Source organism: Simochromis diagramma, unplaced genomic scaffold, assembly GCF_900408965.1.
Source record: "Simochromis diagramma unplaced genomic scaffold, fSimDia1.1 OVJJ01000343.1, whole genome shotgun sequence".
Classification (NCBI taxonomy): Eukaryota; Metazoa; Chordata; class Actinopteri; order Cichliformes; family Cichlidae; genus Simochromis; species Simochromis diagramma.
The window spans coordinates 14,350,499-14,374,564 of NW_024386831.1; the positions used below are offsets into that span (position 1 = coordinate 14,350,499).

Sequence of the window (24,066 nt, forward strand, 5' to 3'; positions counted from 1 at the left end):
GATCTGAAGGGAATAGTACATAACAGAATAAAATGAATTATACCAGAACAGAGTCAACACAGTACAATAGAATGGAGTAGCATGCAGCTGTTATGTGTTTCTCAATGTATAAAATCTATCACTGTCTTCCTCTGTGTTTCTGGTACATATATGATCTACTGACTGATCCCACTCAATGGTTATGAGGTCAGAAATCTGTGGTTTCATGTTCATTGTAAAACTGAAAAGATCATATCTGAGGAGCCAGTGGGACTTTCCTTCCTTTAAGCCAGCTTGCAGCAAAGGCATGCTCCCCATGCTCATTACCTTTCCATCACAGACCAGCTGCTGTGGAGTCATTCATCACGATTACAAATCTGCCTGGTGCTGGTAGCCTGCAGCTCCAACATCAGCCTGTGAGGAGCATAGATAGGCCCTAGTCATCAGTCCCCCTGGACAGAGTGTTAAATTCACACCACAACAGGTGATAGAGGTGGACAGCAGCGGGCAGGTTTTGTTATGAGAGAAAAACTAATGCTGAAATGTGGGGTTGAATTCTACCTCTACCTGAAAAATGGTCTCACAGTGTTGGCCGTGTTAAATTCAAATATATTACACGAGAGAAAGAGAAACTAATGATGTATCTGCACTTAAAAAAAATATCACTCATTTTCACAGCAGGACTGAGGATGTGTGTGGGTACACATAAATATTTAAGAGTGGATAAATTGATGTTAAGTATCCCTACTCAAACACTTAGCATTGCCACTTAATTATTTGAGTTAATTAGTTAATTACATGATTTTGTTCAGTAATGAAATACATCCTTCTTTTGTCACTATATCCATGAAGTAATGTCATAAACCTGTTTAAAAAATATAGAAAATGATCAAATAATGCTTCAGACTCAGTGATTGGTGATAAGAAAGAATTGGAAAAGCAGGTAAATGTAATTGGGTTTTTTTTTAACTTTAAAAAAAATCTGATTTCTTAACATTGAATGTAGTAGAACTGGCCATTTCAAATAGTACGAAACATTTTTAAATGTCCATCTGAACTTTTTTCTCACATTAAAATTTAAACAAAACGTACTTAAACATTTATTGATAAAGTTTCTTCCCGGCTGATTTTCAATAAAGTTTCATTGAAACGACCTTCCCAGTCACCATCCGGGCATCTTACGAACACCCCATCGCGCATGCGCACTCTTCCACTGTGGTTCGACCTCTGCAGTCGGTAAGTGTCTAATGGCAGTTTGAATGAGAAGCGTATCTTTATAAATCCCTTTTCATCCTCTCTTTAAGCTTCGCATTGCAGTGCGCAAGTGAGGATAGTATACAGAACGGATGTGAATGCACTTATGAATGCTGTTATTTTCTCTACTGGGCATTTTTACACCCGTTTGACCTTAATTCTCTCCGATCTTCCCTCCACAGAGAAACCCGGGATTCAACCAGATTTGACCGAACCGGTTAAAACTACCTAAACTAGAAAATGTACGCCTGCGCTAAGTTCGTCTCCACGCCGGCTGTGGTGAGTTTCTCCTCGTCTGTGTGTTTCTTTGAGTCGGACTTCTCTTAATGTCGCTAATAAAGCCGGTGGGCCTCTGGTTGAACTTGACTGCAGCGTTCCTGCAAGGGTATCAGACTAGGCCGGGAGCTTAGCCGGCTAATGCTAAACCAGTAATTCACATTCCTTTTTAATGGCAGCAGAATGGGTGCAATGTTCATGAAATTTACGCATGCGATTTTTTTAAATTGTTAATAATAATGCATCTATAATCCTGCGTTAGCCTTTAGCACGTAGCTCCCATTATGGCCGCTAGCTAAGGTCATTTAGGCCTTCTATTAGCAGAACAAGGCGCAGAGTGCACAAGACCTCGCACTTTGCAAACAGTACAGAAATGGTTACATTTTCCGTTTGGGCTGCCGGCTTGCACGTACATATATCCTGGAGTGTCTTTATCCAAGGTCATGATACTGGTTTTGGAGGCTAACCAGTTTGAATGACAACACAAATGGGTGTTAGCTAACTTGCACTGGATTTTTATTGTAATATGCCAACATCATTGTTCAACAGTAAACTTTTAATACTACTTGCAGTCATCACTAAGCGCCACAGGTCACACATTGCAATGAATTACACTGTGACATTCAAGGAGTCATCCACCTTCAAACATACCCACAAATGGGGAATAGTTGCCACTGTTAAAGCACATCTGTTGTGTGATACTGAGCATACATTCATGTAAATTGTTTATCTGGACTCATCATTCGTGTTTTTGGTGTTGTTGTTGCAGGTCCGTGCTGGTTCCCGGGTTCTTTACCGACCTCTGTCTGCCTCTGTGCTGTCCAGGCCTGATGTCAAATCAGAGGTAAGAAGAAATGCAGGCTTTCTGCAACTTCTACAGCCCTTCTTAACAGTGCAGTGTTGGAAATTATTACCTAAATTACCACTGTCAATTTTGTATAGCACATTTCATAATACGTAAACTCCGTGTGCTTACCATAAAAGATAAAGACCAGCTATGAAAGTCCGCAGTGTCTGAAAGCAATAAAAGCAACAGATCAAAGTTTTAAAAGAAATAAAATACAAGTTAAAACACACATGCAATAAATAGTTCAACCTTTATGTGTGGATTTCTGCTCTGTAGTTTATCTTTACGTTTAAAACTTGCCAGTAAAATGGCAATTTTTTTTTTGATTAATGGTGTGACAGAACTGCTTAAAATTTCCCTAAATTTCAGACTGTGCCTCCTATATTACTCCTGTCATCTGTTGCCACACTGTTTTAAATGTCAGCTGATGTTTACATTGAGGCGGGCAGCGAAAGGACAGTGTTTACAGTGCTTCTTCTCTTGTTACAGAGCAGTGTTGCTCTGCTGCCCCAGAGCCCCCTGAGCCAGGCTACACTGAGAGGCTTCCAGACCAGCGCTATCAGCAGGGACATTGACACTGCCGCCAAGTTCATTGGTGCTGGAGCCGCCACAGTCGGAGTAGCTGGATCTGGTGCTGGAATTGGGACAGTGTTTGGTAGTCTCATCATTGGCTATGCTAGGTTTGTTTTAATTTCAGTGTCTTTATTCTTCACTATAACGCTAATTGATTCCTTGTGTGTTCTGTAAATGTGCTGATTGCTTATTTTCTTCCTTTCTTTGCAGGAACCCATCTCTGAAGCAGCAGCTGTTTTCATATGCTATCCTGGGATTCGCCCTGTCTGAAGCCATGGGACTGTTCTGTTTGATGGTGGCTTTCCTTATCCTGTTCGCTATGTAAAACTCTGCTGTCAGACAAAATTTTCATTACAGATGTGACTACATATTTTATTGTGGCTACCAAAATTGTTCTGTGTTGGTGTCATGGGAAATGTACATTTTCAAGTCTTTTAGACACTGTCAAAAAAGCCAAGACATGTATTGTACAAATGTAAGAAATTACGTGATTAAAATACATGTGTTTGACTATTTAACAATGGCAGTAACTTTTATGTCTGGATTATAAATGCTAACACAACAGAAAGCACTTGGCCTTCATGAATGTCATCTTTTCTGTGAAGCAGGTGCTTAGACTTGCCATTACTCAGCCTTGTTTTCATAGACTATAACATGCAAGCTTTTTGGGGTCCACCTTAATGACTTTTTGGTTCAGCTGCACTTAAGTAATATTGTATTCAGGCAGCAAGTGAGTGCTTGCTTTTGTAAATGCCACTGAATAAATCTAGCTGATTTTAATTGAGCTAAGTAATGGGTTTTGAATTTTTTGACTTGTGATGAAAGCCCCCGGTTTCGAAAGCTGACAGATTGTAGTCATTACACCTTTATTGTTGGCTGCTTTCACCGGCTGAGCTTAAATTTGAAGAGGTAAAATCAGTCTTAAAAAAATGCCAGAGTTGATAATCATTAAGTCACTTATCAAGCAGAAATGCTTAACATTCATTGTCAAGGTTGATCTTAAAATATCTCAGTTTAAGATTTGGCTCACACAAACTGTTGCTGTACAATCCTTTACTATGATAAGGTAATATTTGTCACTTGTCATGAAAAAAAAATGATCAGCATAGATCCAAATGTATAACAATATAAAATGGTGATCTATATTGTGTGGTGTGTGGTTGTGTGTATGTATGTATATATATATATATATATATATATATATATAGTTCAAAATGGAGTGTATATTGTAAACTAGTGCAGTTAACTAGGGATGGTTTATGGTTTATATCCACCCTTTTTCTCACACATCCAAAACAGGTCATGGGGGACCGGAGCCTTTCACAGATTGCCTAAAATCATGTTTAAAACCTTGAAAGTCTTGAGCATCAGCAGTGACAAAAGGATTCTGGTCAGATAACATATCGGATCTGTTACTTTTTTAATGCTTAAAAAAAATCTTGGAAGGTTACAACATTAAAAATAATAGTAATGAAAATAACAAAATGATTAGAGATTGTTTTATGTATAAAAAATAATAAAAGGGATTAAGTTGGAGCCTCCAGAAAACACTGAAAACTAAATCAGTAATTTTCTGGAAGGAGAAACATCAGAAATATGACTTTTGTTAGCAAGGATATTTTATATGCCTTAAAACATGTCTGCTCCTAATTCTTTTCCAAAACTACTTGAAGGTCAATGACAGAACAAGAGCAAAGTGTATGTGGCTCGTCGGTCCGAATGTGACGTTTACGGAAGAGTCATAGCTGTTCTCGCGATGCTTTAGTACGACCGTGGGATTTTGGAAATCGAGGGTTGTGGCTGAGGGGGTAAGTGACCACATAAACTGATAGCGAATGGGTAAAAAGCTGTGGTAAAAGACATAATTACTGGGACCGTGAGGTACTCGTGCTCCGTTACGACGAGACAGCCTCGAAACAAACGCTGACATCTCCTTTGTTTACAGTGATATTTAGCTCCTAATATGGCGACGCTAGTATGTTAACGCAGGGCTCAGGCTATTCCGTGGAAGCGACTGGAAGAGATGAGCGCTACATATGTAGTAACGTAATAGTGAGATGTTCATGTGTGTGATGTCTGTTAAAAATGAGCTGCTATATTTACAGCACAGAAGCTGTCAGATGATGGTAGCCCTGGATGCGTGGCTCAGTCGCTTGTTGTGCCAAAACAAGTGAAGCGATAATCCTCTTTATGATGACAACGAGTGTAAACAACCAAAGCAGCCGCCCTGCATCCATAGGCTTTGTCCAAATTTCCAGCTCTGCTTTCTAACCACTGCATCCTCCAACCACCCTGTATTTACACATTTATGTGCTACATTTATTCTCACTAATTATTATTTGCTATAGCCCTATTTGTATACCGTCAGCTCTTGAAATATACATCATTGCATATCTGCAGGTGTGATATTTATTTACATATATATATATATATATATATATATATATATATATATATATATATATATATATCTTTTATTTATTTGTTTGTTTGTTTGTTTGTTTGTTTGTTTGTTTATTTATTTATTTATTTTTTGTTATTTCAGGGCGAGGTAACAGGAATTCCTTAATATGAGTGATGATAAACCTTTCCTATGTACTGCTCCTGGGTGTGGACAGGTAAGTTTTTGATCACAGGTGTTTCATAAATCTCACGGTACAGATGAACATGACTGGATCCACATTTCCACGTCCCCCCAAAAATATATATATATATACATTGATATACATAGATATATACATTGCAAACTGGTCACTTTTTTATTGACGTAGTATATAGACCCAAACATTTTTTTTTAAAAGTGCCATATGAGCACATTATAAACTAAAGCAAAAATGGTTTTAAATAACTAAGTTTAAAACCTATCCCATCATAACAATACTGGAAACATTAACAATAGGGTACACTTCCCAACACCTACTCATATACATTGATTTGGGGCTCTAAAGAACTTAATCACAATGCCTAGTTGGTAATCAGGTGCTTTTTTTTTTGTTGTGATTTTTTTAAAGTAATTTTGACATACTCTATGTATTGTATGATCTAAAACCCACTAAAGTGTAGGTTTTGGTCAAAATCTACACTTAACTAATTAATTTTTGTGCTAAAATACATAAAATTCAGATGAACTGAATTCAAAAAGTATTGAAATTGTCCTAAAAGACTCACAACCTGTCATCTAAAAAAAGATGCTCCACTTGTGAAATGTATGCAAATACCATTGCCAGTGATTTAAGTGAAAATTTGACCAGTAAGCAATGATAATCTGCATTTTTCAAATTTAGTTTTTCTTTGTAATTATTCACTCTTGTCTGCATAGGAAACAAACAAATACTCATTAGAAAAATAAAGTATTTTGGCTCATCAAAGCAAAATTAACGTGACTAAATAGATCAAAATAAGCTTCTTAATTTATTTACTTACTGCTGATCTAATATCTGGAGATGCTTAATTTGACTTAATGTATATAAATGGGTCTTCAGAGTCCTGAGATCCTTTTCACAGTTCTGAGGGCATGTCTAGTGTGTCCCGGGTGTTAGATGTGTATTTGCTGTACTCAGTGAGTTGTCTGATAAGTACATACGTAGATCGTGCTATTAACCTTATGAAGTCCAATGTCCAGTGTTTGTTAGAGTCCATTTTACTTAGTCAGGTCTGCTTTACGTTCATAGTAACATTAGAGTTGCTTTGTTGCTGCTCAGTTGCTCGTGGTTTTGGTCAGCAGGATTTGTTTCTGTTGTTTAGTCAATACTCATAAAAATAAACGGGTTGGGCACAATTATATAACAGCTTTCGCAGTTAAAGCTTATAATGAGTTTCGACAGCCACACGTTAGAGGCCGTAAAGCTGTCAAGCTAGAATCCAGCCATGACGTAGAAGACTAAATTATTGGTCAGAATTAAAATTTTAAGGTTTAAGTGAGACTTCTTTCAGTCACATCAGTCACACTTGCTGTATTTTTTGAAACCTTGCATAGAGATTCACAAATGAAGACCACTTGGCTGTCCACAAACACAAACATGAGATGACCCTGAAGTTTGGCCCTGCTCGGAATGACAGTGTTATCATTGCAGGTGAGTGCTCTGTTAGATGGAATATTCAGAGGTGATGGATGCTTTACATTTCCATCTCTGTGCTCAAGAGTTTCCTCCCTTGCAGACCAAACCCCAACGCCTACTCGCTTCCTGAAGAACTGCGAGGAGGTCGGGCTCTTCAATGAACTCGCCAGTCCTTTTGACCATGACTTCAAAAAAGCCACTGAAGATGAAATTAAAAAGGTGGTTCTCGCTGTTAAATGTGTAAGCAGATCATCTGAGCCTTGTCTGTGTTCATTCTTGTGATCATTTTGGGCTTGTTGTTGTTCCACAGCTACCCCTGGATTTGTCACCTCTTGCGACACCTATCATCCGCAACAAAATTGAGGAGCCCACAGTGATAGAGACACATCGAGATAGCCCTCTGCCTCATCCTGAGTCTACTACAAATGATGACAAGGTAGTCATTTTAAAGCTGCCTCTGGCATTTTTTCTAACCATAGAGCATTTACAACGCTCTAATGAAGGGCGTTCTCTACTCCTGCGATCAGAAATTTGCAAATCCGCTTTGTGAAGCATTGGGACTTTCTGCTTAATATAATTTCATTTTGAACTCTTAACTTGTCTTATTCTGTTGTTAATACACTAAAACTGAAAAGATTAGCAGTACTACACAAATATTAGTTGGATTCAGACAAATACCTTTTACTTGATTGCTCATATTATTTATTCCTGATGTTGAGGAAAGAGTAACAGCATCTTATTATAGGAAACATTCAAGTAATTTGGTGTCAGTTAAACACTTCATTCAGCTAAGATCTTCTATGATGTTTCCAGGATTTATCTTTGCAGCCAGCCTCACTGCCAACATCCACTATAGTCCATCCTGCATCCCTCCAAGTTCCCAATGTACTCCTAGCAACCTCAGACGCTAATGTTGTAATACAGCAAGCTCTCCCATCGCCAACATCTAGCTCTGTTATTACCCAAGTCCCATCTACTAATAGGCCTATAGTGTAAGTAACCAAATGTGTCCGTTTCTTAAGATCCTAGTTCTATTAAATCATCGTTTCCTTTTCCAAATCATTTTTGTGCAGTTTTGCCATGGTGAGCTCATATTTCATGAGGCATGTGCTTATTTGTTTTGGGATTTATTTGCATTCTGCAGGAACATTTTCTTTTGGCTCTAAGTTCCGTCTTTGAAGAACAAAATCAGTGTTGCTCAAATATACAAATATCGATGAAAAATCTGAGACTTAGAGAAAAAAACATGAACGGGGTTTTCACATAATCATCACCGTCACAGCAAGTCTTGTGCTTTATTTTCCTCCAGTATCCTCTGATTATCGTCTTTGGCAGAGAGCCAAAATCAAAACCTAGTTAGAATTATTAATTTATTTATTTATTTTTCACAAGGCTAACCAAAGAAAACTTCATTCAGTCGGTCGCAAAATGCTAACTGCACTCACAATTATACTGAGTGGAATGGTTTTCTTCCTGCTGATGTCCCACATGTTAGTCCATGCAACCTCTTTTGTCTCTTGAAAGACTAATTTTTTTTAGTTAATCAGTTTATAAAAACCCACACTGCAGCTTTTCCTCCAGCAGATGAAATTGACATAGCAGCACCTTCATTACTTTCATTATTGTGCACATGATTTACTAAGCAGGGCAAATTAGCATGGAAAGTTCTGCAGGTGATCTGCTAACAGTGTTCATGTTGTTCATCTTTGAACACAGATGCAGCTATTTCATTTTAATAATGACCAGTGTGATGTACCAAGAGCAGTGGGAGTCACAGGCACACAGTAGGAGCTGTAGGTTGTGGGCTTTGCACTTTATGAGTTTCTTTCCAGAAACAGCTTAGAAAGTCAGATAAAAGAAAGATGGCTGAAGGAGATTTAATATGTTCTGATACAAGGATGAAGTCTGATTCATTTGCATTCATTTTAGATTTGAGCTCTTTATTGTGTCATCTTTAATTTTGTGAGCTCATCACTTTTTTTGTATTTCCTTTTTAACTGAGCTCCCTTTTTTGTGGAAATTCGAAACTTTCCGAGCTTCATTTTATTGAACTTATGTCTTTGAGAGCTATAACAAGGTAATTTCCCAACTTTGGAGATAAATAAAGTCAGAGTCTCAGTCACAGCCTTTGACACTGAACCTTAAGCTCTCAGTGAAGATGTGCAGGAGAAAGCCAAAACTTTGACACTTGCACCCAAAGCTTTGAGTGACCCACCCCAAGCCAATTTATCCTAAATTAACTCTCCTATACACAACTATCCTTGCTATGTCAGGCACTGAAAAGGGCATGCTTATTTCAGGGTTAAATAGTGTATGCCACAAACCACAATAAGTCATGTTTATATAATTCATTGAAATACTCTCCTCTCAGATTTCTCTCTCTAAAAGGGAAACACCTTTCAGTCACAAACTTAATGCTAAAACAGGATTTTTTCGCTGGCATAGACGGTCAGTGAATCAGGTGCTAAATGCTTGTCGTACTCACAGTAAGGCTTCAAGAGGCCTTTCCCTTTAATAGTAGATATTCTTTAATATTTGAAATCCTGACACAGATGATTTAGTGAAGCCCTGTGTGTTTTCTTGACAGTGAAATCAACTTGTTACCAGAAGTCAATATCTGGGCAATACTGATGTCATTTATTAGGTCATAATATAGCAGTAACACTGGATCTTTTGAAGATATTGTTTGACTCTTTTTCTTACGGGTGCTTTTTCTGTTTGTTTGTTTGTTTGTTTTTTGTCTTGATTACACCTTAATTTCCATCAGTTTGCCTGAATATGACATCATGTCGTATATTTGTAGTCGCTCCTGTCTTTAATTTTGTGACATATTCCATTTTGTGTTAATCGCAAAGCTTACTGTTTGCCTCACTGTGATTCCCTCTTTCCTCTTTCAGCCCAGTGTCTGGTACCTTCCCCGTGCTCTTACAGCTGCCTAATGGCCAGACCATGCCAGTTGCTATACCTGCATCTATTACAAGCTCAAGTGTACATATTCCAACTACAATTCCTGTAAGTTTTATGCCCAGTAATATTCTGTCAGCATTGTGTTTCATTGTGCTTTTATGCTACTTTCACACATGCACGGGGCAGAACTTTTCCTGATATCATCTGGCAGAGGTGCTTTTGTGAATGTGAATGTTAGCCAGTCTTTACCCTTAACCTGCCAGCTCTGTGATACAAAGTCTTGTGTTGATGTGAGAAGCACAGGTAATATTTCTGTGAATTCACAGCTAGCAGGTAGTCGTCTAGTACCTGTTACCTGCATGCTCCAGTTAGGCAGCTCCCCCACCGAAACTACACAGAGTATTTCAAGGAGTGAGAATGCAGCTGAAGGAAATTATCTTATGCCGTATGCTGTATTTAAAAAAGTAATTTTTAAACGGTGTTTATCCCGACATTTTGTGGAGTTCATGTGTGAAAACACTTTTGTGTAGAAGCTGAATATTTTGGTGTTTATTTGATTAAACGGATCAACGCGCAGCACCCATTATTTACAGGACAAATAGAGGAGTCAGAGCTATTTATTACTGAAATAATCTTGTTGTGAAGTTTATTTAGTAGCTGTTGTGCAGCTTTTGAGCTTCTGCGGCAGATGTAATGTGCCCGGTTGTCAGTCGCCAACTGCTGTTTCCATGGAAAAGAAGGAATTAACTAATGAACGAAAGCATTTGTTTTCACCAAATGAGTCGATTGATTTCATGCTCGACTGATCACCAGTTTACATGTGAAATGTTGTTTTCCATTTAACGTGACAACACAGGAATTCCACTGTTGCTTTCAAACATTAATGGACAGCAACGCGAGTGATTACAATTCAAATCCCTCTCGGATGACATTGATATTGAGCTATTGCGATACATTAAATTAACCTCTTTTTTGTTTGTTGTTTTTGTTTGTTTGTTTTTGTTTGTTTGTTTGTTTTTTTGCTGTAGTTGGACAGAGGGACTGTTTACAAAGTTGGCACCTCAGATTTGGCAGTCAGTGTAAAGCTGGAGAGGCTGACTGAAATAATGGACTTTAGAGTTCACTTGTGGCAGAGACACAGGATTTGGCTGAGGTGCAGCGGGCTTCTGTCCAGCACGTTTTACTCCTGTTTTTTCTTGTACAATCAAAATCAGCGCCCGTAATTTAAAGTGGAAGCCATAGATGATGCCACTCGTTTATTATGCGAACAGCGCGGCTGCGTGTCATCTAGAAATATGTTGTAAATGAAGGCCTTGTTGGTATTTCTTGAACTCTCCCATGTGGTTGCCTGTCTTATTGTTCACTGTAGTCCTGATTATCTATGTGGAACACTGAGCAGCAGTCGATTATCTCCTGATAGAGGCACAGCAGGGAAAACCTCTGTCTTCCTGGTCTGTGGGGATATGGAAAGCCTTTGACAAGTAAAGGAGGGCAAAAGTAGATGGAGAACATGAGCCACCAGTGGGCCTCCCTTTCACTCGATCAAACCCCCTCCCCCCAGCTCTTCCCATCTCCCTCTGTCTCATTGTCAGCGGCTGTGAGAGGAGGCCCAAGTCTGGCCTTCTGACTCATGTCTCTCCATCCTCTCTTCAGCTTCCCTGTCCATATGCTCTCACGCAGGCAGGCAGAGGTTCATTAGCGTGCACACTGCATCTCCATGTGGCGCTGCCTCCACAAAATAACAGGCCATCCAACCTAATGAGGCTGAGATATGAGGAAACTCTGAGAGCCTGCCATGGCTGTGTGTGTATGTGTGTGTATGTTTACGTTGTGGGGGGAGCACTGGGTGCCTTTTTACTGCCGAAGACTAATTTTCTCTGTGCTGATTTGTGTCTGTGTGTCTGCTGTCAGCTTGTCAGACCTGTCACCGTAGTGCCTAACGTCCCTGGAATCCCAGGACCTCCCTCGCCACAGCCTCAGCCGGCCCAGTCAGAAGCAAAGCTGGTATTTATTATCTCTTCTTTAATTTACATCAAATGTTGTTTCCACACCGAAGCTGTTATTCCCCATTTGAGAGAGGTGATAACAGCCAAGGTAATGAGAGAGTCTAATGAGTAACAATAAGACAATAAGGTTGCTTTCTTCATAAGTGATGAGCAGAACTGGGTTTGTGGTATCAAAAAAATGGTGCAGATGATTTATTATTCCATGTGCAGTGTGTCCATTGGCTGATTTACTCAGTATTTTGTTACATAAATAAATGATTAATCAATTATTTGAGAAAATAATTTGCGAATTAATCAGGAACAGAATAAAAACACTTGTGCCTGCCCCGCTAATTTAACATAATCCATCTACAAAAAACCAAAAATGCTTCAGATATCTCTCTGTAGGGAGAACATGGTCGTTGTTGTCCTGTATTAACAGTGATAGTTGAAGGGCAGAGATACAAAGTGTTATGTGGGAAATCAGTGGCAATGTGATGAAGCACGGATCACAGAACCTGTAAGTGTTCGCAGCATGCTCCGCCTTTGGAAATTAGCAGCTAAACTGCAGAGAGGAGGTGTGTGTGTTTGTGTGTGTTGGGAGGGTAGGATTGATCCTGACTCGTGAGAAGGAGGAAGAGGAAGGAGTAAAGGGAGGGGCAGGGAGTTGTTGGGGATCATGGGGTATGGAGATGACAAACGCAGAGACAGCGTTGAGCTCAGCACGCCGTCACAAGGGCCAACCAGAGGGGGGCTACCTGCGAGAGCCAGCTGGGGGCATCCTGGCACACGCTCAGCGAGGCACATTAAGTCGGCCTCACCCTGCATGGAACCTTTTGTTCAGCAGAATCCTGCCTGACCTGCATCCCCCCTCTTACTCGCGGCGCCTCCCACCGCACTCAGCTCATCAGCAAACACCTAATGAGCCTGCGTCAAGAAAACAGACCCCCAGCTCAACCTGCCCGCTCCCCGCCCCCACCTAGCTCTCGGGGGGCGCGGAGACGGCACTTTACAAGGACTGATGATGCTGCAAAGACCACAATAATGATAATTAACTTGCTGAATTTAGAAGATTATGCTGTTAATTAGTTGCAAAATAAAGATAAGTAATATAGTAGCAGATGGTTGAATAACACCCATGAGATGGAGGGTTATTACACTGATGAGGTTTCCATGGCAGAGATGAAATATGAATCTGACTGGCTTTTCCCTCTTTCTGTGGGCCATTCCAAGAGAATAATATCTTGTTTCTGCCAGAAGAGCTTCTGGAAGGGTATTACACGATAAACTAATTTGGTAGATAGATTGGTCTGGCAAAGGTAGTTGCTAGAATAATGTGGTCCTCTGTTTTCTCATGTAAATGCATTCCCTCTCACTCTGTTATTGCTTCCAAAGGCTCATTCACTTTCACCTTGTTTGTTTGCGTCTTTGATGCTAGAGGAATTGACCTGTGAATTGCAGGGATTGTTTGTGTGTAACATGGTTAGAGGTAGTGTTAAAAGACTCCTTTATTAATAGTTTTATCCAGATCACGTTTCAACATGTGCAAAATAAATTTAAGAATGCGGGAAATGAAAAGCTTAGGATGCAAGTACATTTTAAGCATAGCTCTAAAGATGTCATAAACATTCTGAAACCCTTTCACAGTAATTTTCCTCTTTACGTTATTCATTTTAATACCCTGTTTCACTATATTATTCCATATTAATTACTGCTTATTTACTACATTGTTTTACCTATTTTACTACTCATACAGTTTGTACATACACTCAATGTATGGGTCCAACATGAAATCACTGGTCCAGTAAGTTCATTGATACTGCTGTAGACCTTGGCTTATGTGTTAGCTACCTTTACAGCAAGCAATAGAAATATTGTAGCTACTTCATATCATCAATTGACACTAAGCCCAAATGTTTCCTGACCACATGCTTAGCAAGTTGAGGTCTGTGCTGTAACTTGACACAGTATTCCACTAGTTCAAATATGGCTATTTTTAAGATAAATAACATTTTAATGTTTTTATGTGTTGTATTAGCGTACTGCAGTGTTCTTAGAAAGTATTCAGATCTTTTTTCATGATCCAGTCCTGTTTCCTGAAGTTGATCTTTGAAATGTATCACAGCTCATGTCCAAGCTATGAAATCATAGAAACTGTCTGTAGACCTGAAATTGTGAAGTATAGATCAGGGAAATTTCTAAAGCCACCGTCACCTGACTAACAACGCCTCTACAGTGACGCACGGTGGAGGCAGCATAGTGCAGCGGGACTGTGGAGGGGGGTTTGTGAGCAGTGCAGACAGACAGACTGGTTAGTTATAGTATAGATTATTACAGCTGCAAGTTGAGAAGAAAGGAAACTTGTTCCAGATTACATAAGAAGTGAGACTAGGGTCCAAGTGTCCAACTATAACCCTGTACTCTAAAACATCTTAGCATACAGCCACATTTAAGAACGAGAACCTACCCTGTAAGTCTACAAAGACAAAATATCAGGATGCTTTTGTAAATGAGAGATTTTAGTTTGTTTATTGATATGTTGTAGAATAAAAATTTTGGTCCACATGAGTAACCTTTCATTTTTCCCAGTAAAAGTAAAAGTATACAATCCGTAGTTTTTGTGCTCTGTTGTACATCACACTGTGATAGACAGTGAATTTTTCAGAAATACAACTTTTTAATGGCCACACCTTTTAATGTGCACTTTAGCAGACCATATGGCCTCCTTTTTTACATCACTTGCTTTTTACATAATGTTTTCCTTCTTGTACTAACCGGTGCTCGTTTTTATTAACCTGCTTTGCCAAATTCTGTTTCCAGAAATTGAAAGCCACATTAAGCCAGCAGCTTCCTCAGGTAACCAATGGAGATGGTGGTGAAATCCAAAGCAGCGCTGTAACGCACACCGCTGCCCCTGCTTCTCCTGTCCCGACTCCAACCCCAACTCCAGCCCCGACCGCAATCCTTACTCCGGCTCCTCACCTGCCCACAACCGAGGCACCCTCTCCACATTCTCTGCAGCAGCCAGCCACCTCCACCACAGAGACACCTGTAAGTACTTATATCTTCACAGTTTATTGTTTTGTTAATATTTCATATAAGAAGCTACTCTTGTGTGTCTTAAATCTTCAGCTATATGTAGACTAATGCAAAGAGATCATCCATTTTTGTTGCTTATTAAAGTATTTAATCACGGCTGCCATGTCCTTTGGTTTTAAAATGTTGCAGAAGTTCATACAGGTAACAGGTACAGTGAGAGTGAGGGTAAATCTTAATATTGTGTGCGATTACCTGTATAAACAATTTATTTTTAATTTAAGCCAGTACATCAGCAGGGCCATTATATCGACTGATATTAGCTGTTTGCAGATAAAATATCAATACAATTATACATCATAAATATCAATGCAAATATTAGATGTTTGCATTGATATTTCTAATTAGTGCTAAATAAACATTATAAAAGTCATTGTGTAGTGTGTCCACCAGACACAACAATCAGCTGTTCAAACAGAGTTGGGCAGAATATAAACGAATAATCTCCCTTTCCTGTTGTGTTTAATGGCAAAGAGTGATGGCAAAGTGGTCACTCAGTAGCAGGACCACTTCCAATTATACTTTCCATTATTAGTATTGTTGTTCTTGTTGTTGTACAGGCTTCCCCGGTGCCCCCTGCACCAAACCCACCAAGCACAGGGGGTCGGCGGCGCAGAACAACGAGCGAAGACCCCGACGAAAAGAGGCGTAAATTCCTGGAGCGGAACAGGGCCGCAGCTTCTCGCTGTAGGCAGAAGAGGAAGGTGTGGGTCCAGTCTCTCGAGAAGAAGGCTGAGGACCTCACCTCCATGAACGCACGCCTACAGGTGCTTTTTACGTATTTCTTTCATCTGCTGCATGTAAAAAAGACCCAAAACAAACCACTCCTTCGTCTCTCTTTGTTGTGCGCTCAGATCTATTAGTGTGTCATTTTGTGTATGTATGTGTTCGTACTCTGTGGTGTCTGTTTGTCATTGTACGATGTTAGCGTATGCGTCCGTACACAGACTTTTCCCTTCTGCGGTGATGAAGTCATTAAAGCCGATTAAGAAGAGCTGCCGTGTGACAGCAGCGGTGTGTGAGCCCTTTACATCGATGTGTCCCTGTCAATAAAGATGTATCCTCCAGATGTCAGCCGCACACAAGCGTGTCTTCGCTTCTGTCTCAGCAGTTTACTGAATGGCCTCAAAAATCTCCTAGGGAAAGGTGTCTTTTTGAACCTTCATTTCGCTGGAAGCAATTAGGATCTGATGCTGACAAGTTCGAAACAGTTCATGTATCTGCTGTCTCTGTTGATAAGTGTGAGCCGGGGGTGCGGCACATCGGTGTTCCAGACAATTAAATGAGATGTGGTGTTTATTTGCTCACTGTCTTATTTTTCTATGAAAGCAGAGTAAGATGTGCAGGGTGGAGGAGGGAATACACAGCAGCGCAAAATAAATGGGTTCACGTTGTTAATATCGTCTGGTTCAAAAAGAAGTTATCAGCACTTGTCAGGCGGCGCTACTTAGGATTTTATTTAAATAAAGGCAGATGAAAAGGAAAGGATAGGTGAGTGAATAAGGTTATGAAATCAAAGAGTTTTATCTGTTAACTGCAAAAAAAACAACAACATGTGGCTGAGAAGAAAGGACGCTTCATACGAGGGCATTAATCAGCGGTGCTGCTTTCTTTTTTTTAAACCCATGCTGACATGGCCCAGCTGATCAGCAAAACTGCCTCTAATGATGCACAATTATTTTAACATCATCCTTAACTGGCTTTTTAATGAGGTGTCAGACCAGGCAGCTCACAGAGCTTCCAGCATCACCGAAGGCCCATTTGCTCGATTTCGATTAAATCACAAAGTTCCAGATAAGTTTTTCACTCTCAAAAGTCCATTTTAGTAACCGTTTAAAATACAATGTCATAAAATGACGCAGTTTGGCGTTACTGGAGCTGGAATTTTTGGCACATGTTTGTCTCTGTCGTGAACTAGTGGGCACGTTTGAAAATAGTGCCTGTTTTCTATTGCCTGTAAATGAAATCGGTCATGGTGGAAGCACACTGAATACAGTGTTGGCTGGATGTGATACATACGCTCCTTCCAGCTGTGTTTAAATCTGTCTTACAATAGCTCAACCCTGCCAAAACCAGCTAGACTAAACAGATGGAATCAAATAAATTGGCTGCTTTTAGACTAATAGATTAAGCCACCCATAGTCCTTTAAAGGAGAAGAGCCCGAGCTTAAATCTGCCATTGGGTGTTCTGTGGGCCCCTGGCCGCTCTAAATCCAGTTAAAGTCACCTTCAACGTAATGTGGCTCTCTTTTACGACATGCAGAAATCCTCACCTCCCTCGGGAGCTGTAACGACGCGAGAGCGTAAATCTCAGCAACATCTACAAAGTTGCTCTGACAATCCGAACAGCTCACCTCTGACAAATGCGCTGGTCGCTAGCCAGTGAAGGCTCATAATTATTGTGCAGGAAATACATAAATGAAAAAGTGCATACTTGATTCTGAATTCATTTGTTGTATTGTTACCTTCCCCCTGTGTTCACCGGTTCTCATCTGAGTCTTTAGAAGTTTGACTGGTCGTGTGGGCGAGGTCTTTAAAATTCAACTCTGCATTTCCAGTAATAATTCATTAGCGATAGAGTTTTTCATATAGAGAGGCCACACAGCCACATTCAAGTTGCTTTTGGTGTGTCTTCATGCATATGTGAATTTATTATAGTGTATATATGCAGATTTTGGGGTTCATTCTTTTGCAGTAACATTCCCACTGTAGCATATTGTGTAGCTTTGCTAAACCTGGAACTCATATTTACCCAATTTAGCTCATTGCTTACAACAGGAATAAAAATAATAATCATAATATTTGCATTTACACAATTACCAGCTAACCTTTTATCTAGTTTGGAAAATCATTTCGTAGGATTTGATCTGTGTGCACCTGTCGTTTATATATCTGGCATGCTGTTTGCTCCGGTGGCCATTTCACTGATCGCTCTTGTGTGTCTCCTCACTCCTCAAGACTGAAGTCACCGACCTGAGGAACGAAGTGGCTCGGCTGAAGCAGCTTCTTCTGGCTCATAAAGATTGCCCTGTAACCGTCATGCAGAAGAAATCTGGCTATCACAGTGAGTAATGCTCCATTATTCTCAGCCCGAGGCTTCTGGAGAAACGTGTCTAAAAATGAGCTCCGGCTAACCACTAGAAGGACGTGTGGCCAAACAAAAAAGAGCCGTTGACATATTGGCTTCCTTTCTTCTGTTAGTTTTTGACAAACTTTGCAAAAGTTTGGATATTTATGGGTGCTGGTGTATGAGACAAATTCTCACTGGCGTTGTTGTCCCATTCCCGTGAAGAGGCCACAGGTGGTATTCGCACTTCCTCCTCATTTGATACCAACATAAACATTTGTTAGATGAAGTTAAATGTCTGCTGAGTGCGTCTGGACAGATGTTCAGGAGAAAAAAAGGTGCCAGGAACTGAATTATAAAGGATGATAAGGATGCTTTTTATGTAAGCATTCATTTATTTGTTGTTTGAACATCTTTAGCTTACAATAATCGTTTTAGTGGATATTTGAATAAGCAAGAATGTGCCATTTGTAGCCTATTTATTTATTCAAATTGCTGTTGTCAGCCCGGACTGTACAGCATCATCACAAAGTCTCATTTAGAAACATATCACCTATTTTTCTTTGTTTCCCCAGACCGGGGCTCTGTCAGTCTGATTTTTTGGTCATAACTCACCTTCCTTCACAGATGAGCCAGCATGCAGCCAGAGCAAATGGGCTCCAAGTCACTTCTCCACTGCTCTGAACACCTCTGCTGACTTGTATTGACAATGATTGCCACTGAAATGAGTCTATTAAAGCAGCAAGCTTGACAGTGCTGCAGACCATTCTCATTGTGGGGTGGCCACCAAGCTCCACTGTTCATTATGCATCTCTTATTGCTAACCATCCCACAGACGCATGTCATGTGCATTATGGGACTGATGGTTTCCAGGCTAGAGTGGGCTGTCATAGCCAAGTCTCATTTGGTGCAGACATTTTTAGCAGAATCCACAGATAAAGTGGGTCATCTTTCTCACATGGTTGCTGAGGGTGTCAGCAAACACGTTTGTTACACTTTATGGAAAAATAGAACTTTATTCTAATACCACAGTTTATTAATTTGGTTCATGTTAACAGGTGTGTTTGAGTTTCAAAAATCCTAGAAGGAATGCCAACTATTATGAGAGTGAAAGGAAGTAAGGTGAACTCTGATTGAATGGCAGAATACAAAGATTCCCAATAGTTTTTGATATCCACCTTAAAAAAATCACACCCTTGTGTTCATTTAAACTAGTTTTTCATTAGTTGTGGGACAAAGCATCAACACAAAATTACACTCAACAGCCACTGTATTAGCTTGTTAGCGCAACCGTCTCTTCAGCCAATCACACAGCAGCAACTCGGTGCATGTGGACATGGTCAAGATGACCTGCTCAAGTTCAAACTGAGTATCAGAATGTGGGAGAAAGGGGATTTACTTTGCTGATGCAAGACAGGCTGGTTTGAGTATTTTAGAAACTGCCAATCTTACTGGGATTTTCACACACAACCACCTCTAGGGTTTACAGAGAATAATCTGAAGTGAGCGGCAGTTCTCTGGCAAAAATCCTTCGTTGATGCCAAAGCTAAAGCTCTTCTGCATATCTTATAACTAAATTATGCAGAAGAGCATCTCTGATGACTTTGAACCTTGAAGCAGAAGACCACTCCTGTCAGCTCACCAAAATTGAAAAATAGAAGATTGGAAAAATGTTGGCTGGTCTGATGAGTCTCCATTCATTCATAAATTGTGATGGTAGGGTCAGAGCATGGTGTAGACAAGATGACAGCATAGATCCATACTGCCTTGTATCAAAGGTTTAGGTTGTTGGTGTAATGGTGTAAGGGATGTTTTCTTGGCGCACTGGGCCCCTTAGCATCAAGTAAGGATTGTTTAAACACTACAACCTACCCAAGCATGGTCACTGATTATGTCTGTCTCTTTATGATTAGAGGGTACACAACTTCTGATGACTGCTTCTACCGTGAACCATGTCTCAAAGCTGAGATCATCTGAAAATGGGTTCTTGAAAACCAGTTTCAGATGAGTACAGTCATGTCAGTATAGCACAAAATTTCTTCCAGCACCTTATTGCATCTATGCCTTGAATCATCAAGGCAGTTCTGAAGACAAACTGGGGTCCAACGCCATACTACCAAGTTGTACCTAATAAAGTGGTTAGTCTCTATATATCACATAGTGATACTTAATGATACACTGCTAAAGACCTAGATATGTTCATTTGAACAAATTTTCTTCAATATTTGACTGACTAGAGCCGTTACTTTATTTCCTCCTGTGGTAGTTTTAACTAAATGGATGAGCTGAAACACACAAACAGAAGTAAACTAACCTGACTTGAAGAAGTTATATTTTTGTTATTTTTGTTTCCTTTTTCATGTGTTTGACAGTCACATTTACTAACTTTAACCTGTGATGGTTTTAGCTCTCTCTCGCAGCTGCTTTTGTATTAAAACTGAACTGTTTACTAAGTGCTGCTGAGATATTTCGGTCCATCCATCCACGACTAATAGCGAACATCTCTCCTCGCTTGCTAACTGCCATTCTCACACTTAAAACTGCAGCATTAACAAAGAGGTAATTTTCTTTTAATTTGTGTTTATTTCAGATTACTCCACAGTCCTCCATTTATTCCCCGACACCAACAGAATTACCCCCTGGGGCTTGAGCACCCCAGTTGAGAATCACTGAAATAAACTATTTTGCTAATTAGTAAAGCACGTTATTTAATTGTGAGTGAGTCATGTAAAGCGCTCCGTTTTCTCAGTGTTACATACCCCATAAGGCCACACTGGCCCTCCAGAACCTGTAATACCCTTCATCGTCCTGCCCAAGCGTAGACATGGCAGGTGGGAGGAAATTACCCAGACTGCCCCACAAACAAGCCAGGCCATGCTTTCACTTGGCACACTAAGCTGTCCATCTGTCTACAGTGAACCCCACTTCAGGAACCAAGAGAGCGGAAAGAAGCTCCTGTCGGTCCAGGGAACCAGAATTTTAGAGCATTATGAAATATCGGGCAGCCAGCACTTGCCGTTGTTAGGAGCAATAATGCTCACTTGAACATGAAACAAAAACCACCAAGCTGATTTATTCCGAGGCTGACCTTCTGCGCAGTAAAGCAGCGAGGGAGTTTATGGCTCTTTGACATTCGCTCGCACTAAATCACGCGGTCAAAGTCCAGCCAAGAAGGCAGATGAAACCTCTAATGTGGAGACATTTGTATCGCTCTTTAATTGCGTCTTCCTGCTACGGAATTTCTATTTTACGTTCCCGAGTACGAAACCCAGCCATTAATTACAAAGTGCCATCACAAGTGACTTCATATCATTAGCAATATTAATTATCATTGTGCTCCTTATTCCTTTATGAAACAGAGCATGAGAGTGGAGTCTTTTTTTTCCATCAGGATCCAATTAATTCAATGCAACTGCCTAACAGCTGGTGGCATTTCGACTCCAAGTCTTGCCTACTCTCCAGTGTGAGCATCATTAAAATCAGGTGCTGTAATCATCTGTCGCTGCAGTAGTTGGCAAGGTAACAAAAAACAAATGAGAATGCAGTTAGGGATGGGAAACACAGCCACATGCCCCAGAATGTAATGTACCCTTATGATGTGGGTTTAAATTGACATTGGAGCTTTAATTAAAGGAAGGGGTGCAGAAGTAGCATTATGGGGATTAATGAAACAGTTTGCATACGCTACATGCAAATAGCTGTTTTACATCTGATTAGGCCTGTGTGACACAGCTAGCCCAAGCCTTCTGAAGAGTATCCGGTAAAATAAAACGGCTGCTCCTCAAACCCCCTTTTTTTCTGTTTTTTTTTTTCTGACGTCGTTGCAGTTAACGACAAAGATGAGAGCTGCGAGGAGATGTCCGTCCCGAGCAGCCCCCAGAGCGAGGCCATTCAGCACAGCTCCGTCAGCACCTCCAACGGGGTCAGCTCCTCCTCCACGACCCCGGCCGTCTCCGCCCCGTCCGGCGCTGCCGCCACCGCGTCAAATCAGAGCACAGAGGAGAGCCAAACGCGGAGGGGCGCCAACCAGTCTCAGCCTTCAGGGAGTTGATCGTCCCAAACTGTGCCCGAGCGTCATCGCCGGAGTGCCGTCGCCTCTACAGTCTCTCTGACGAGCAGAGCAAAGGGATTCTCTCTGAGCTTCAGTTCGGACCGTACTGTTTTTAATTTATTCCTGATTTCTTTTATGTTTTGTCCATTTTGTAATTTATAGGCAATGCTTTTAAAAATGCAATGTTTTCTCTGGAACCGATGAAGACAAAAGAATAGGCACTTTAGGTGTAAGATGTAAAACACGTGGTTCTTAAGTGTTTGGAGTTTTTTTGTATTTGTATGACTTATTTATTAATCTTATGGGGTTTTTTTCTTTTTAATTTAAAGGCGATCAGCTTCAGCGGTTGATCAGCGAATCGTTAGCGACCGTACCAAAGCGTGCCGTGGCTCATTTTGCAGTTTGTTTTCTTGTTTCGTCTTCACGACGTTTTGTAAGCACTATCTTTACAATGAAGTAGAACTGACACTTTTTATTTAAAAGTAACTTTACTTTGTTCCATTTTGCACATATTTGAGAGATATGACGGGTTTACTTTTAAAGACAGTCCGTACATTAAGTACAGGCAGCTCTGTTTTTGTTTTCCTTTAGAAGTAGATTAAAGTGCTGTCGCATCACACAAACGTAAATGTCTGAATCAGATTTGAACTTTGACTGATTTTCTGTGAGTGAGGTCAGCTGTAGTTGTGCAATTTGAATGTGTGAGCTCGCCTCTGCCTGTAGGGTAGTCTTCTGGAGGTGAGCCGATTAGGAAACGTGTGTTATTTCATTAACATTCCACCTGTAGTCTGATTGTTCCTGAAGCAGTGATTGTAGGATTGCAGTACCTTATTTTCCATTACTCAATCATGGTGATGTTGACTTCATTCAGTGCCATTAATGTTTTTGTATAAATGACTTGAGTACATTTTTAATGCAGATTAGTTTGAGTTGATTGCCGTAATTTCCGATTTTAAGGGTCTCAGTAGAGGAGATCTCCTGCTTTGTATACTGTCTCTGCTTTATAAGTGACTCTTAATGGCTTTAGCGTCTAATGCGGAGCACTTAATGACATTAGGCTGTTTTCATGGTTGCAATTCTAGGTGACATTTTTAGAAAACATTGTAAATAACATCAACGATACGTTGTACGTGATCTTTCTTGGTATTATGTACTTTGTTTTTATAGGATTGTCCGGATTCAGTAGCTGAGCCCTTTTGATTACATTAACTTTGTAAGCAGTTTAAAAACTGACCTTAACAGTCTTATTAGGATATGCATTTTTTTCTTCCAATAGGTCGTCATGTAAAACAAAAGCATTGAGATGTGAACTGGAATCACATCATGTATATTAAACTACTACAAGTCTGTAAGAATTGTGAGCATTTCATTCAAATAATTGTAAGAAGTCAAATTACACCATGAAGTCAGTTTGCCTTTTTCTCTTAGTCTGTACTGGCTTACTACTGTGTAGTTTTACAAGAAGCTAACTCATTGTTTTCCTAAAGTATGATTTTACTGTTATGTGCTATCTGCATGAGATAATAATTCTCTGCGAGAATTTAACTGTTTATTTGATAATGTCTCAGATAAATATAATTAAACGAGTTATTACAACTTGAGTTGTGAAAACTTTGGTTACTTGTTTTACTTTTTGGCTTAATTGCTAAAATTAAAAAAAAAGGGGTGTGATACTGTGTTGAAAGTGTACTTGTAACGTGAAAGTTCTGTATAAAATTTGAATTGATAAGTTGTTGTAATAAACCTTTTAATATCTCTTTAAAGTCGATCTCTGCTTCTGATTAATTTGCCTGTGATGTCACATGAATTAAGCACAGGTGGGATTAAACTCCGTTAATATGCTTCTTATACGAATCTGTAATTTGGTATGTGACAAACCCAGATATGAAACCACAGTGTAGAGCTGTGATAAGCTCGAACATTTACTGTGGTGTAGACTGCCACCTTGTGGAAGATCTGCAGGTGTATTTGTG

General features: G+C 40.0%; 2 protein-coding genes across 4 annotated transcripts; both read left to right on the plus strand.

Annotated features, from left to right (window-relative positions):
- The first annotated feature begins 1,084 nt into the window (after nt 1–1,084).
- atp5mc3a (ATP synthase membrane subunit c locus 3a) lies at nt 1,085–3,713 on the plus strand. 2 transcript variants are annotated; one of them, XM_040028077.1, is made up of 5 exons: nt 1,085–1,215; nt 1,416–1,512; nt 2,279–2,353; nt 2,846–3,036; nt 3,140–3,713. In XM_040028077.1, the coding sequence occupies exons 2-5, from the start codon at nt 1,474–1,476 to the stop codon at nt 3,252–3,254; spliced, it is 420 nt and encodes a 139-aa protein (XP_039884011.1). In that variant the 5' UTR covers nt 1,085–1,215; nt 1,416–1,473; the 3' UTR covers nt 3,255–3,713. The 2 variants fall into 2 exon arrangements, with proteins under 2 accessions (XP_039884011.1, XP_039884012.1); XM_040028078.1 differs by lacking the exon at nt 1,085–1,215 and adding an exon at nt 1,241–1,303.
- A 731-nt stretch (nt 3,714–4,444) lies between these two features.
- Nucleotides 4,445–23,856, plus strand: atf2 (activating transcription factor 2). Of its 2 annotated transcripts, none has more exons than XM_040028075.1 (12): nt 4,445–5,329; nt 5,475–5,547; nt 6,906–7,002; nt 7,088–7,206; nt 7,298–7,423; nt 7,801–7,979; nt 9,885–9,999; nt 11,806–11,898; nt 14,700–14,930; nt 15,536–15,742; nt 17,934–18,039; nt 21,870–23,856. In XM_040028075.1, exons 2-12 carry the CDS (start codon nt 5,500–5,502, stop codon nt 22,091–22,093), a joined length of 1,545 nt encoding a protein of 514 aa, XP_039884009.1. In that variant the 5' UTR covers nt 4,445–5,329; nt 5,475–5,499; the 3' UTR covers nt 22,094–23,856. The 2 variants fall into 2 exon arrangements, with proteins under 2 accessions (XP_039884009.1, XP_039884008.1); XM_040028074.1 differs by having other exon boundaries at nt 4,446–4,737.
- Nucleotides 23,857–24,066: the final 210 nt, after the last annotated feature.

Bases quoted from the DNA above. Each gene is read 5' to 3' on its own strand.
- atf2 (XM_040028075.1), top strand. From the start codon at position 5,500: ATGAGTGATGATAAACCTTTCCTATGTACTGCTCCTGGGTGTGGACAG. The intron at 7,424-7,800 runs GTAGTCATTTTA...TGATGTTTCCAG, and splicing joins CTACTACAAATGATGACAAG to GATTTATCTTTGCAGCCAGC. The intron at 14,931-15,535 runs GTAAGTACTTAT...GTTGTTGTACAG, and splicing joins CCTCCACCACAGAGACACCT to GCTTCCCCGGTGCCCCCTGC.
- atp5mc3a (XM_040028077.1), top strand. From the start codon at position 1,474: ATGTACGCCTGCGCTAAGTTCGTCTCCACGCCGGCTGTG. The intron at 2,354-2,845 runs GTAAGAAGAAAT...CTCTTGTTACAG, and splicing joins GGCCTGATGTCAAATCAGAG to AGCAGTGTTGCTCTGCTGCC. The intron at 3,037-3,139 runs GTTTGTTTTAAT...CTTTCTTTGCAG, and splicing joins CTCATCATTGGCTATGCTAG to GAACCCATCTCTGAAGCAGC.